The sequence below is a fragment of the Plasmodium cynomolgi genome, chromosome 7 (assembly GCF_000321355.1).
Source record: "Plasmodium cynomolgi strain B DNA, chromosome 7, whole genome shotgun sequence".
NCBI classification, from domain to species: domain Eukaryota; phylum Apicomplexa; class Aconoidasida; order Haemosporida; family Plasmodiidae; genus Plasmodium; species Plasmodium cynomolgi.
This window is the reverse complement of record NC_020400.1, coordinates 129,779-144,646: the sequence shown is the minus strand read 5'-3', so window position 1 is coordinate 144,646 and position 14,868 is coordinate 129,779. Positions and strand designations below refer to the sequence as shown.

At 38.7% G+C, this 14,868-nt stretch overlaps 3 protein-coding genes across 3 annotated transcripts; 1 reads left to right on the top strand and 2 right to left on the bottom strand.

Moving 5' to 3' along the window:
• Positions 1 to 46: 46 nt before the first annotated feature.
• On the bottom strand, positions 47 to 2,364 carry PCYB_071260 (replication factor A-related protein; the record flags this gene model as incomplete). The annotated part of the gene is made up of 3 exons (XM_004221523.1): positions 2,292 to 2,364; positions 1,927 to 2,145; positions 47 to 1,490 (listed from the first exon to the last, which is right to left on the bottom strand). The coding sequence occupies exons 2-3, from the start codon at positions 1,938 to 1,940 to the stop codon at positions 47 to 49; spliced, it is 1,458 nt and encodes a 485-aa protein (XP_004221571.1). The 5' UTR covers positions 1,941 to 2,145; positions 2,292 to 2,364.
• A 2,866-nt stretch (positions 2,365 to 5,230) lies between these two features.
• PCYB_071250 (hypothetical protein) lies at positions 5,231 to 6,096 on the top strand (the record flags this gene model as incomplete). Its single annotated transcript, XM_004221522.1, has 2 exons — positions 5,231 to 5,398; positions 5,698 to 6,096. The coding sequence occupies 2 exons, from the start codon at positions 5,231 to 5,233 to the stop codon at positions 6,094 to 6,096; spliced, it is 567 nt and encodes a 188-aa protein (XP_004221570.1).
• Positions 6,097 to 7,071: 975 nt separating this feature from the next.
• On the bottom strand, positions 7,072 to 11,929 carry PCYB_071240 (ubiquitin carboxyl-terminal hydrolase; the record flags this gene model as incomplete). Its single annotated transcript, XM_004221521.1, has 2 exons — positions 7,072 to 7,167; positions 7,349 to 11,929. The coding sequence occupies 2 exons, from the start codon at positions 11,927 to 11,929 to the stop codon at positions 7,072 to 7,074; spliced, it is 4,677 nt and encodes a 1,558-aa protein (XP_004221569.1).
• Positions 11,930 to 14,868: the final 2,939 nt, after the last annotated feature.

The window sequence follows — 14,868 nt, the reverse complement described above, 5'->3', positions numbered from 1 at the left end:
GAACACCCTTGGTGTGCCTTTCCCCCCCTGCATTACATTGCAGCAATCATACTTTCTGCTTCTTTGCATCATGGGAATCGTCATTTAGGGCCCTCTTATTCTTATTAGCCGTGTTGTCCTTCGAAATGAGTAGCTGAATTTCGTTTAGCAAATAGGAGATGTCTGAATGTTTTTGCGGGAAAATTCTCATGGCGGTAAAGTTCACGCGCTCTATTCCGTTGTACACTTTCTGGTTAACCCTAACAACCACCTTGTACTCCTTATATAAGAAATCGTAATTGAAGAGGTAATCTAGAGTATCTTCATCTAGGCTTTTTAACTCTTCTGCTTTTTTGCCCAATAAATTATACCCTTCATCGGAGAAAGCCCTAAGGGTTATAGATCCGGAAAAATCCATGAACAGGAAATTAAAGGTGTAGTTATAAAAAGGCTTAACATTATTTTCATCACAATTCATACACGAATAGACAATACTTTCTTCATCATTTGCATTTGTTTCATAATCATTATCTGGTGCATTGTCTTGTCCACTTGACAATAATTTTTTTTTACATTTGGTGCAAGCAGGATAGTAAAATCGATGCTCATTCTCTTTACTCTTCCAATATATTCTTTTAATTCTTCCTACAAGTGTGTAGGTACCAGAAATTTTTGCTAAAACATCATTTACGTCACTTAAGGCGTAATGCTTGTCAGGAATTTGGCTGACATCATTGGATAAGATATTCCTCATGTTGGTGAATTGCTCATATTTTCCATTTGTATTATACCATTCTGATATCATTGTACATTTAGCTTTTAATTCTTCATTTAAGTTTTCTATTTTCTCGATCGAACTGGTCACGCCAAAGGTTCCATTTTTCATGTCATTCCAATTTCGTATACTTATGTTGGTAAATACATAAATTTCGTTTTCCTTTATTTCATCTTTAATTAAATTTACGTTGCTGTCCCAGAAGGCTATTTCGAAGGAGTGTTTCGTGTCGTCAACGATGATTATATTTTGCTTCGTTATGTCATTTCCTTGCTTTGTCTTCAAATTGCTTATGGTGCCAATGTGCTTAACTATACCTATCAAATCTGCTGTGAATGGGGTTTCCTTTGTTGCTATTTTTATGTCTCTTAAATTGACTAGCGAGATTTTTTTCTGGATTTTTATTTCTCCATCATCTTTCACTTCATGAATTTCACTATCCTCGTTAAACGTCAGTTCGTACTTGTGCTTTACCGTGTTGTACTTAGGGTTAGCAATGGAAACCCTACCCTTGGAAAATATGTACACTTTTTTCAGTTCGATGTTGTTGAACCACTTGTCTGCCGCGCTCCCCCAGAATTTGCACGAGATAGAGTCCCCATGCACGTCCGTCACATCTATGCTGAAGAAGCTGTTGTTGTTTTTGAAGGTGGACAGCTTCGACTTGTTCACCACTTTGGCCTTGATTATCCACTTGCTCACGTAGGTCGTTATTTGGCTGATGCGGAAGAGGAGGCTGCAAAGGGGGGTGGATAAGTAACATCACTGTGGAGGGGAGCAGCTGTGAAGGGATACCACTGTGCAGACGTGCCTTCTTACGAAGTATCGTCTGTTAAGGCGTGGAGCAAGTCGGGTGGGAGGAGAAGCTTCCTACAAAAACATCCCTTTCCTCACCACCAAACTAATGCCTCAAAAATGAACGCATAAAAATAGGGCCTCATGTATGTCAGAAAAGCACACTGGAGATATTCTACCAATGCACACAAAAATTATGGAGAATATTTTTAAAACGGAGGTGGTGGTGCAACTAACATAGATGCATGAACAAGGTGTACCCTCACTTTTGTGCATTTTTTTCATATGCACATTTTTATGGATTATGACTCTTTGCTCAGAGACGTAAACTCGTCCCTCTCAGCCATTTGAACGTTCAGGCTTATCATGAAACTTACTCGTTTTCGCTCATTTTGAATTTTACATCAATAAATGTGGTCCGTTTTTTGGTAGCTATTTGAGTGGTTTAAAATAGGAAAAGTGAATTTTTATACATTCGTAAATTTCCTAATAAGGCTGACTCGAGCGCTTATGTGTTTATGTACGTGGGGTTTTTCTCTCTTCTGTTTTTCTTTTCTTTTGCGTTATGTGTTGGTATGTTTTTAGCTTATGATGTGCTGCGAAAGGGGGGAAAATGGGCAGCAAATTGGGCAGCAAAATGGGCGGCAAAATGGGCGGCAAAATGGGCGGCAAAATGCGCGGCAAAGTGCGCGGTAAAATATGTGATGATGAATGCCCCCGAAGGGAATGCAATAATACATACCTGTAAGGAAAGATACCAAAGAAGTAACGCCAAGGTACACGTGTGCTTAATATATAGTTATTCGACTGAACTGAAAAAAAAAAACGGTAACTTAAAAAAAAAAAAAAAGGAGAAAAAAGGAAACAGCTTTTTGCCTTTTTCCTTTTGCCTTTTACATGCACTTGCTTATTGTGCTACATATGATTAAAAATTTTTTTTTTGCCAAAAAAGTATAACTACTGCTGAGAAAATTTTTGTGGAATGCATAACGATTGACGATACTGTTTTCCTTTTTTATTATCGAAGCTTTACACCCATTTTTGCTAGCATCACATCTACGTTTTTCGTTATCAAATAGGGTCATAAGAATTCGCTAAATTGCATTTTTTTTCATTTTGTTTATATATTCTTAATTTACCTCTTTTTTTTTTTTTTGTGAATGTGAAAAGGTTTAGACACAGACCATCTTTTAAAATTTTTCACGTCAACGATGAGTAAACGAAAGTTGCGAAATCAAAACTATGCAAGAAAAATAGGGGTTTAAAAAAAAAAAAAAAAGTGTGCGAGAAAAATGTGTGTAGCGAACGATAATTATATGTATAATAACAATACTAATCAGCGTGTAAGTAATTTACCAATGATACATTCGTGAAATGCTGGAGAATATTAAAGATGGCGCAATGTGAGTGGCTTTGAGGGGGGCGTGGAAACGTGGTTAATATTTTTTTCATGCGCGAATACTACAATGTTATGCTGCACGGATTAAGGTTACCCACAGTAAGGTCCTTTTAACAAAGGGGTAAATAAAAACGAATCCTACGTCATAACGCGGGGTACCTTTCCTTGTCCAGTTATGCTTTTTGTGTGCTAATTGGACCATAGCGTGGGAAACGAACAAAGGGGGTGCGAAAAAAGACAGAATTTTGGGGGACACAAAAAGTGTTTTTAAAAAAGACAACGTGGGGAAGCACTGCACGAGGTGTCACGTTTTGCGGAGTGCTCATCGTCCGCCAGAGCGAACGCGCATATGGGCACAGGTATGTATATTTATATGTGCGTAAACAATATCCATGCGACGGTTTGGGATGAACCCCCCGCGGGGTATACCTCACCGATGTAGGGTTACAAAAAAAGAGACCTATGAACTGGTAGACAGAAAAATTAATGCATGCTACTTCCCCCTGCCCAACCGACATAATTAAGAGAAACTATGCCCCTTATTAACCAAGATGTTCACTTCTCAGTTTAAAAAAAAAAAAAATATATCCCCTACTTTTTGCACAACTACGCGAGGTGTATTACATTAAAAAGGTAAATTTTGCATTTCTCCGTAACATTCGAAAGGCATATTTTGTTAAAAATATGAATGTTTGCACAAAATTGCGAATCTCATTCTGATGTTCACTTAAAAGTTTTCGCTTGAAAAGTTTTGTAAAATGTGCATAGTGTTACAATTGGGGATGGGAAATGTGTTATGGCGATACCCTACCAATGTTTTGCGCATAAAAAGAGCGGCGTGGAGGGGGGTAGGCTTTTAACCGCAACTGTGTGCTGGTGTTATGCGGCAATTGCTGCGAACGACTTGGTGGCCCTTACAGTTGAAGCGGCCCAGATGAATGTCCTTTTTGCGCCACAAATAAGGGGCTGAGAAAAATGCCAGTGCGAAGGCGAATTTTTATTCCTTTTTAAATAAAAAAAGGGGGTGACATATGGCTGTGAATTTGTGTCGGATAATACCCCCTAACGGTGAAAGGGTAGCGTATGTTTAACACACGCAATGTGTACTGCCACACTAGGTATAATTAAAAAACGATGTGTTAAAAATAGGACCATTCTTGGCACTCGCTTGTGCTTTCTTGTAGTCTGTGCGGGAAACTGCGCAACTGAGAAAATAATCATTTCACCATTATCTCCTTTGCGATGCGATAAAATATGTGCCAAAAAGGGGATAATGCTTTTTTCATTCCTATTAAAGCATTCCTCTGCGCCACGAGGGGGAATTAAACAAAAAAAAAATAATAATAATAAAGAAAAACCGTTTTCTCGCTGAGGCAGTCTCACAAAGTAGCAAACGCAGGGATATGTGCATGGACGAAAAAACAAAACTCCGTAAAACTGAGCAAAGCTGTGTTCATACGTAAGGGTGCGCCAAGGGCCCCTTTTGACGTGCCCCATTTGAAACACCTTTCGTTGTGTAACTATTTGTGGCACCAAAACGGGGAAAAAAAGAAAATAAAAAAAGCATGCTCGTCATTTCTAGGAGCAAAAAGATAAAAAATGAAGGCATAAAAAACAAGTGAACCGAAACGAAAGTGAGAAGTAAAATCGGTATTTTTTTATCTTTTCCATTTTTTTTCCTTGTGAAAATAAAAATACACAGAGCATGAATAAAGAAAAACATTTTATTGCTAACGCTTATTAAACTTGTAAAGTGGTTACGGTCGATCCAGGAATTGCAACCCCCCCACGCAGTTTAGTCCTTTTTTTTAAAAGTACATTTTGCATGTGCGCTTTTTGTATGTACCTTCTGAATAAATAGGCATTTCTTTCGTACATTTTACATATATACAATAATGTGCCGTTCTGCCCTTACTTTTTGAGTAAACACATTTTCAAACGTATGCAATAACAAGATTGAAGAGTAAAGGACCTTACGAGAACGTGCGCGGAAGTTTCACATGAGTGTTTTTGCCCCCCAATAGTTACCACTATAATGAGTTCGTAAGAAACATCACGCGTATGTACGTTCATATTGAAGCATAGGAGTATAAACGTACGCACGGGGGTATATCTGCGCGGAGGTACATATGCACAGAGGTATACACGAATGTACATATATGCTTGTATATGTATATATTTGTACGTACATACACATATATGTATGTATCTATGTGCCTGACCAGGTGCGCGCTTGCTCAGCACAGTAAGGTATAAGATCTCAAAACGGTTGTTCAGAAAAAATGTACATAATATGGTGTTTGCTCTTCTTCGCCTTTGAGTTTGCTTATTCACGCCGAGCTTTCATTAATGTCCACAAGAATAATATTATTAACAACAAACTGGGGGTCAATAACACGTACAACAAAAATGCGCTATACCAGAGCTCTACCAAGGTTCCCATTTCGCAGGTTAAAATGGAAAGGAGCACTCTTACGGGGTTCCAGCATCAGTCCTGCACGCTGCGCGATCACGCCCCAGTCCATTTCGTTGCCTTTGTGTAACTGCTGTACTGTTAACCCGTTTTTTTGCTACGATGTGCAGTAGCTTTACTACACCATTTTGTGTTTTATTTGTCTCGATCGTGTTGTTCCCTTTTTTAACGCGTGTTTTCCCCCCTTTTAGTATGCACTCTTTTGTTCACCTGTTTTTTATTTCCCTCGTTCATTTCTTCCTCTCTTTCTCTCCCCCCCCCTCTTCTCTTCTGCAGGCCATTACGAAGAAGCAGATAATTGAGGAAGTCTCCATGGAAACGAAGGAAAGCAAAAAGACAGTGGAGAAAATTATGAACGGAATATTTGACAACATATACAAACACCTGGAAAATAACGAAAAAATTTATATTCACAAATTCGGAATGTATTACAACATTTTTAGAAAAAAAAGATGCATTAAAAATATGAGAACAAAGGAAGACATTCATATAGAAAGTAGCCACATGCCGCATTTTAAGTTTTCCAAAATATTTAGGGACCTCATTAAGGTGAACGTGAAGGCGAAAAGAGGCGACGAGGAGGATGAAGAAAACGACATGAATGAAGAAAACATGAACATGGGAAACATTAACGAGAGTTTCAACGAGAACGTGAATGAGAAGTTGATTTATTGAGCTGGAAGGGGGCAATCGAAATGGAGAAACGAGAAAAAGGGTGACACGCCCTCCATACATCTCTCAAGCAGATCGTGAACTTTTTTTTTTTTATTTTTACAAATCGTCCCCCTTTTCTTCATATCAGTGAAGTTATTTTTTCCAAGTTATTCCAAACGGAAAGGCGTACCACTTTGTGCATTTTTTTCGCGCGTGCAAATTTTTTTAACGTGCATGTATTAATGATAATCGTTTTTGCCCGAGTAGCAAGTTGTCTTTCCCCTTATTTTTTTCAAGTTAAGCATTGCAGCGGCAGAGCAGTACAGAGCAACATTATTGTGCTTTGCTGCACCGCGTGGTCTCGCTTTGCGATGTTTTTATCAAAATGCGCTAGTGCATTTTTTTTTCCTCAGCGACGTGTCCCTCTTTTATATATATATATATATTTTTTTTAAAGTCTACAACAAAGTTGCCATTTTTAGAAGAACACTTTTTCAGTACTTCATCTTTGGCACAATTCCCCACTTCCTTTTGCACACACGCAACCCATGATGGGTTATCGAAAATGGTTGTTAAGGAAAGTATTCAAATAAAGTCATAAAAAAAAAAAAAATTGAACATGCGGTTCGCGTGAAATACGTTGAAATGTAAATTTAAAATGAAGGGGGTTAAAAGGCGGCATAAGATAGGTGTGGGGGCATTAAAACGGTAGAGCGGCGGTGGAATTGCTCTGCTGAGGCGTGTCTGCACTGCTTCGTAGCAACGGAGCCGACTAACCATAGGACTATAAAAAAAAAAAACACAACAAAACACAACACAACAAAACACAACACAACAAAACAAAACACGACAAAACACAACACAACAAAACACAACATAACAAAACACAACATAACAAAACACAACATAACAATGTAGATGGCATAAAAACCGAGGAACACTTACTGGGGAGAAGAAATTTTCTTAACGGAGGAAAGGGTTAACCCTTCACTTCATTTAATTAACGGCTTCGTAGAACAGGCAATAGGCTTTGGCAGACTCCACTTCCGAAACGTCCACGACGGTCACTATGCTGTCATCGAACTTGTACCACTGAAAAAAAAAAAAGAGGGGAAGGGTTGAAAAAACGGGGAAAGTTCGGTTGGGCGATCGCTCCGTGGGGGCACGCATGATTGGACATGTGTGTGCATATGTGCGCATGTGTGTCTATGCAGATAGGTAGACGGCCCCTCTACGCACACTTCTTGGCGCGCGTTTGACCCCTCAATCATACCACGGTGGCGCCATTGGAGTGTCTCCTCTTGGTGTAGCAGATGTAATGGCCGTAGTTCGAGTTCAACCCACGATGAACTATAACACCACTTAAGCTGTACTTCTTCGGGTTCTCAATGTACTGCCCATTCTTTTTCTTCAAAACGTTTTGTACGGTAAAGTTGTTCATGTCGAATTTTATGGGGTTGTCGATTTTTGACCCATCTCTCAGCAAACGAATCAAATGAACGATGAGAACATTCGGCTCTTTATACACACAGGAATATTTAAACATCTTTTTGCATTTACATTTTTCGCATGTAGAATTTACTTCCTCTTTTTTAAAGTATTCCACCAAATTATCATTTAAATTATTTTCTGCATTTTTTTTGAAGACATTAACACTTAAGTTGTACACAGGCTGGTACACATAGTTCACATAGCTACATTGAGAACACGTAATTTTTTCTTCAATTAAACCTAAAAATAAATCTGAGATAATCGACTGTTCTTTCTTCAAACAGTAATCAATTCTGTTATTTTTATCAACCGATTCGTCAACTATCTTCATCATATTGTGAATAAAATCAAAAACGAGAAGAAGAAATTCATGGCAATCTTGTTGTTCATTATATTCAAAGAGGTACGGATATTTATCATTTAGCAAATTTAGTAACTTACTAACATTGAGAACTTTTCCTTTATTGTGCATTTTACTTAGTTGAAATAATTTATTTGATAAAGATAGCAAGAGACAATCATCTTTTTTTTTACTATTATTTCCAAAGAGGTTAAATGGGATACTATTGGTGAAGAAATTTTTGTTTATAAATGAGGAGTTCATATTGTCTGTGTCTTCACTAGAACAGTTCATACTTTTATATTTCACGCTTACGTAATTTTGTAGGGTATATATTAATTTGAAGTAAACGGATAGACACTGCAGAACTACGTTGATGTAACACGTCGCAGAGTAGTTAACAATTCCGGCTGGCTGCTCTTTCGTCGTTATGATGCTAAGGCTGTTATTGTTGAATTCACTTTCTCTCTTAGGGTTACTGGGTGCCATTATCATATTCTTCATTCGTTCCTTATCCTTGTACATACTCCGGCTTGAAACGCCGTGATTGCGAATGCTAAAATTGCTGCTACCGTTGCTGCTGTTGTTATTGCTACTTGCGATGCTACTCTCGCTGCTACTCCCACGATAGCTGCTGCTATTGCTGGAACAGCTACTATGTCCCTTCAGAATTAAATTGGCGGTGTTTAACGTACTACTTAACCTGTCTAGGACCTTGTTCGCACCAGCTTGGAGTGGATGTTTTTTTGTATTATAATTCTTTTCGTATTCTTCTTTCCTTTTAGCCCTTTTATCATCGGCAGTGATACTCTTTTTTTCCGTGGAGACTCTTTTGGGGATAGCCCCGTTGGCACTGCTACTTCTGAAGCTGCTGTCGCTACTACCAATATTGGCATGACTACAGCTGCTGCCCCTCGCATGTTTATTTTCATCTTTACAAATTGGTCCCTTTTCTGTATCCTCCTTTTTCTTCATTTTGTAGTCATCCTTTTTTGGCTCACCTTTATCTTTCGGTGAACTGGTTGCACTTTTAACGCTGTTGTCCGTTGTCCCCTTCGATTCCGTCTCGGTGGTTGTTAAATAGCCATTGCTGGATGCCTCCTCCCCATTGTCAGCATTGTACTCTTCGCAAGACTTGTAAATTTCGTTTCCGTTTGAGGAATGGCAACCTAAGGAGTTCTTTTTTGGAGGCGGGGTTAAAAGCAAGTTGCCAGAACTGTTAGGCAGATTGTCACTTGGGTTTTCACTTTTATTACTGCTGCCTTTACTTGCGTTGCTTTTTTTGCAGGTATAATTGGCGCTTAAAATATTGGGAGTGCCGACGTTCGCCTTGGGGCCGAAGTAGGAGGTGGCGTTTTTGCACTGGCTCTCCTCCTTCACACCTCTGCTGGGGGTCGTTTCCTTCGCATTTTTCTGGTTTTCCTCTTGGCGTTTCTTTGGGTCCTCCTGCGCGTTATCATTATTATTATTATTGTTATTGCTGTTATTGTTATTGTTATTGTTGTTGTTGTTATTGTTGTTGTTGTTGTTATTGTTGTTGTTGTTGTTGTTGTTGTTATTATTACTGTTATTGCTGTTATTATTACTGCTATTACTACTGCCGCCGTTTCCGTTACTACTACCGCCATTTCCTTTACTACTACCTCCGTTTCCGTTACTACTACCGCCGTTTCCGTTACTACTACCGCCGTTTCCGTTACTACTACCGCCGTTATTACCCAGAGAGGCGTTCTTTACGTTGTCGCTCAGATTCCTTGCGAGCTGTTTGGGGGACAACAAGCCATGGCCCGCGCCCACGTTCTCCAGAGATGTGGCCTCAGTCCGATTCGGACCAGAAGCCGCACTGGAATTACTACCATTTTTTTCCTTCTCTGAAGGGGTCTCCTTTTTGGATAACTCACTGAGGTCACTTTTTCTATTGACACCATGGGAGTTGTGCGCAATGTCACTGTCGCTGATGGTGTCATTTTCATTTGAGTAAAATGAGTACACGCTTTCATACGAATTTTTACTTTTCAAATCGATCATTTTGTTCATAATTCTAGGATTGGATTGATCATACTCGAGGAAAAAGGAAGAGTTATATTCCTTTTCCTTCAGCCCGTAAAAGTGCAAGAACTCGTAATAGTTGTGTGCGAAGTGTTTGGTGCGATGCTTTCTAGCCGTTTCAGTGGCGGAATCGGTCTGAGCAGTGATCGGGGAAGACGGAGAGGAAAGAGCACTTGGTGACACACCACTCGCAAGCGACTTATGCGCTTCGTCTAAACTGTTTCTCGAATGGGTAGTGCCACTCCACAGCTCCTCGTTCGAATAGTTAAAAATGGAAAATAAATTATCAACGTATTTGGGTTCCATCAAATAGATAATATTTTTATTCATAAGATCAGAATTTGAAATGGGTACATAACGGTCATATATGTTGTTGCTATTTCGTTTAATACAGGGTCCTCCTTTGAACAGGAAGTGTAAAAATCGCCACATGTACTGATTGGTGCATATATAATCTTTCCCCTCCTTTAAATTACTTTTCATGTCTTTTTTGTTCAGCATATAGGGAGTGGTTGACTCCTTGGCTGACTCCTCATCATTATATAATTTATAGTTTGTGATGCATCCTGGGAATTCTCCATTTGGAGTGAATATAAAGGCCTTCAATTTGTTAAACCAATCCAGGTGTATATAATAGTGGTAGTCATTGGAGTCATTTGGGAATTTTATGTTAATATATTTCTGATAAAAATATTGTTGCATTCTTTTCAAAAATGATAAATTTTTAGCTATGTCATCTAGCTCTTTTGTTTCTACGTTGTGTAGAAGTAGCTGTAGAATTTCTTCCCTTCTTTTGGTTGAGCTGTTGGGATTTTTTAAATGGGTAACTGTTTGGAAATGATCAGTTGAGGGAGGGCACAGACCATCATTCGTGGATACTTTTACCTTCGCTGAGTCATTCTCTTCATTTGGATTTTTCTCATCGTTAATTTTTTCCTCACTTTGAGGTACATCACCGGGGCATGGAAAAGACTCTGAAGATTTTTCTCTATTCCAGTTACTGCACAAAACATTCATAATTTCGTAGTGTGAATAATTTTTAAAAATTTCTAATTTGTTCCCTTTTGGGGTTACGTTTAGATTTCCCTTTTGTGCCTCCTCTTTGGTACGCGTCGAGTCCACGTTAACTTCCTTATGAATACTGGTGATGTTCATCACAGGGTTTTCACTTTTTCTTTTTTGAAACATCTGTTGAATCGTGGGGGGAGGGGTGCACTCATTGTGGGCATGCCTGCTTGGTGATTTAGCTCCTCCAGGCAGGATGATCCTTTTACCCGCTATTGGGTCCACTAGATTGTTGATACTTTCGACATAGTGTCTATTCGACCGGTCGGAGCTGGTAGAGAGATTCCCGTCGCTACGCCCATCGAGATCTCCTTCGCGGTTGCACTTCTGGATTATACTCGACGAAGCGTTCTGAGCACGGCCAGTACCCGCATCGATGTTTCGCGTGGCTAAGTTGACATTACTGGAGGGAGCCTCGCCCGAAACGCCTTCCCTTTCGTGTATGTGCGCATCATTTATTTTGTGCACACCGGATAAATTGTTACTTGTGTCAATCTCATAATCCCTACTGGAATTGATGTCCTTGCTTATGTTATTGACATACGTCATAATGTCATCGTTTATATGTGCATGGAAACTGGCGCCACTACTCCTAGAGCCCCGCTGATTTGTTTCGTCAAAGGTTTCTTCACTAGCTTTATTTACATAATTAACACTTTGTTTCTGTAAGAGAATATTGTTTGGGATCATTTCACCATTCTCCAAGGAATCAACCGAATGGTTTTTGTTCATAAAATTTTTTATCCCATAAGCTGTTTTTTCAAATACTACATCAGTGTTTAAGTAGCTGGCAGTTTTGTCTGCATATTCCTTTATTTCGCAAATTTTATTTGCTTCATTTTCTACACTTACTTGATTTATTAACTTGTAATTAATGTTTTCAATGGTTAGCTTGTTGTCTTTAATCATTATTTAAAAAGGGTGCTTCGTCAGTTTTTTTTTTTTTTTTTTTTGCAAACTGGGTGGAATCGTTTCCGGTGCGCGGTCAGCGTGGAAATGTTGTGTAAGGTACGGGGGAAGCACTCAGAGGGGACAGGTAAGGGGGGGGAGGTGTAACAATTTGGGCATACACATACGAGTGTACATAATCAGCTGGGATTCATTCGTCGGGTTGATTAACCTTGACAGGTGTGCATGTGTGTAGTGGTTGGAGTATAGGCACGTGTACAGTTGTGTTCGAAGGTTGGGCAATCGCCGCTGCGTCTTACAGGGCAGACGAGGGAAGGATTTATTTAATTATTCGTGAAAAATCAGGAACGATGAAAAGGGGAAAAAAAACAAAATGCGATAAAATGAGATAAAATAAGGTGAAATGTGGCAAGATGAGGTAAAATAAAATGCGATGTACCATGAAAAATTAATCGAATTAGTCTTTCCTTATAAAATAAACTCGCGCAAATTAAAAATTCGAAAAGTACACAAAAAAAAAAAATGTCAAACTTTTAAAATTGGGGCTTTAAAAATGGTTCTAAGTGTTACGCATATGGGGAAAATGGCCATTTAAGCATGCCCAAGGCGGTTATATGCACGCCCGTACAAATATGTACAAACCTGAACACTGATCCATGCACACACGTACACAGTACACATGTACACACACCTCGCTACACCCTAATCATAAAAAATTGTGCGGAGAGGAACTTCCTTCAGCTTGATCGCCTCTCCAACTTTTGTTGCATATTATATGTATGGTGATGTACACATAGTAGTTTGATACTTGGCAGTGTGCACGCGGGACCATTTATGGAAATATGCTCATAAGCGGTGAAGTGGCGGGTGTGGTGAAGAGGCGGGTGTATGTGGCAACACGAATTATGCAACTACGCGAATTATATGTACCATGGTGATGTACTAACAGTGCAGCGTTGACGGGGTAAAATATGTACTTATGTGGTGAGCGAAGTATAACTAAAAATTTCACCTCATCTTGGTAGAAATTACATTTTTAGAAGAAAGAACTTTACTAAAATAATTCTTTTTTCAAAAAAAAGGAAAAAATTGACTGCATAATTTGTAAGATTTTGTTTTGTTTCGTTTTGTTTTATTTACGCATACAATGAACGAAAAATGCAAAAGTGAAAAAAGTTTTTCGCCTTGGCTATTCCATTTCATTTGCATTCGCTTTCTTTCGCTTTTTCTTTCGCTTTCTTTAGCTTTCTTTCGCTTTCTTTCGCGTTCTTTTGCATTCTTTCGCGTTCTTTTGCATTCTTTTGCGTTCTTTTGCGTTCTTTCGCTTTGTTTTGTTTTCTTTTATGGCAATTGTTTCTACTCTTCTCATGATAGGCATGTACCACGATTAGTTCATTCAATTCATTTCAATGAAATTTTTTTTTTTTTTTTCATCTAAGGTGAATTAAATCATTATAGCATATCTTTAAAAAATAAATTGTTCGTTCACCAACTGGGTATAATAATGTGACGCTTGTTCAGCGTACTCTTTATGTACCATTTTGTGCACGTTATAAAAGTATATAGTTATTATTACCAACCCGTTACTGCCTCCTTTTTTAATTTATTCTCTGTACGCATTTTTTCATTTTTAATTCTGTTCCTAACGAGTGAATACACCATTTTAGTGGTAGATGATACTTGGTTCATTCTAGGTTTAAAAAAAAAAAAAAAAAATTCTACCCTTTTTCGCACAAGTGCATATAACTATTATTTGTAGAAGTGTACGCGTTTGGAGTACACAGGCACGCACTTATCTCTGTTTAAAAATTTACGAACTTATTTTATAACTTTTGTGCCAATGCATGTACGTACGCAGGTACATATATTATGTGTAGGTAAATTTATATATGTACGCTAAAAGGTGCTTGTTTTTATGTAGTGTACCTGTTAGCCCCCCTGGGTGGGTCGACTTCTAAGAGGACAAGCCATCTTTCTAATGCGTAAAATTTGTTATAGGAAATTAAAAAATTGCAAAAGATAGCCACCTGGCGATAAGATTACATTTGTAAATCTGCTTGCAGTTTTGCTTTACGGTTATGCTTTGCGGCTATGCTTTACCGCTATACTTTACCGCTATGCTTTATCGCTATGCTTTACCACTTTGCTTTACCGTTGTGCTTTTTTTTTTCTTATCGTATGTATAGTTTTCCCATCCCACCACCCGCGTCGCTTCACCTCCGCGGTGACAAAAAAGGGAGAAAATGAAAAGAATACATGTATGATGCGCGTAGATAAGTATACATTCGGAACACTTGCACATATGTACGTACTACATATGAACGTATTCGAAGCCAACTGACTTTACCTTTTATGTGCTCCCCACAAGGTTGTTTTTCTGGCAATTGGGTGGAAAAAAGAAAAAAAGTATGATAAACTGATTGTCCATCTAGTTAAGAAGGAGGGGATTTTTTTCGCAGGGGAGAGTGAACACGCGAAATGGTTGCACATGTGGTTGTACCATTGAATAAGACAAACTATTCCGGTTTGCATGTGTAGGGAGCCCCTTTACCGAGGCATTCACGTAACATGCTGCTAAATTTCCAACTGGATGCACGATTATAACTGCGCAATTTTGGAGTGTTCGTTTTTTTTTTTCACGGGGGAGGGTCAATTTGTGCGAAATGGACGAAATGGCAAAAAAAAAAAATCGCATCAAATGCGTGACATCTTAACGAGGGCAAAAATCAAACTATTTTTATTTTTGCAAAAGGAACGAAAAAAATAGCAAACAAATTTCTCCGCTACCCACGCTTATGCTCACGTGCATGGTAACACTGGTAGTATTACCAACGGGGTCATAAAAAAAAGGTTCCCTAATTGTCGGACGGCAGGAGCATTCACTTTTACAGATTTACAATGTTTTGCAATATACAGAGGCATGTGTACGTGCATGTATA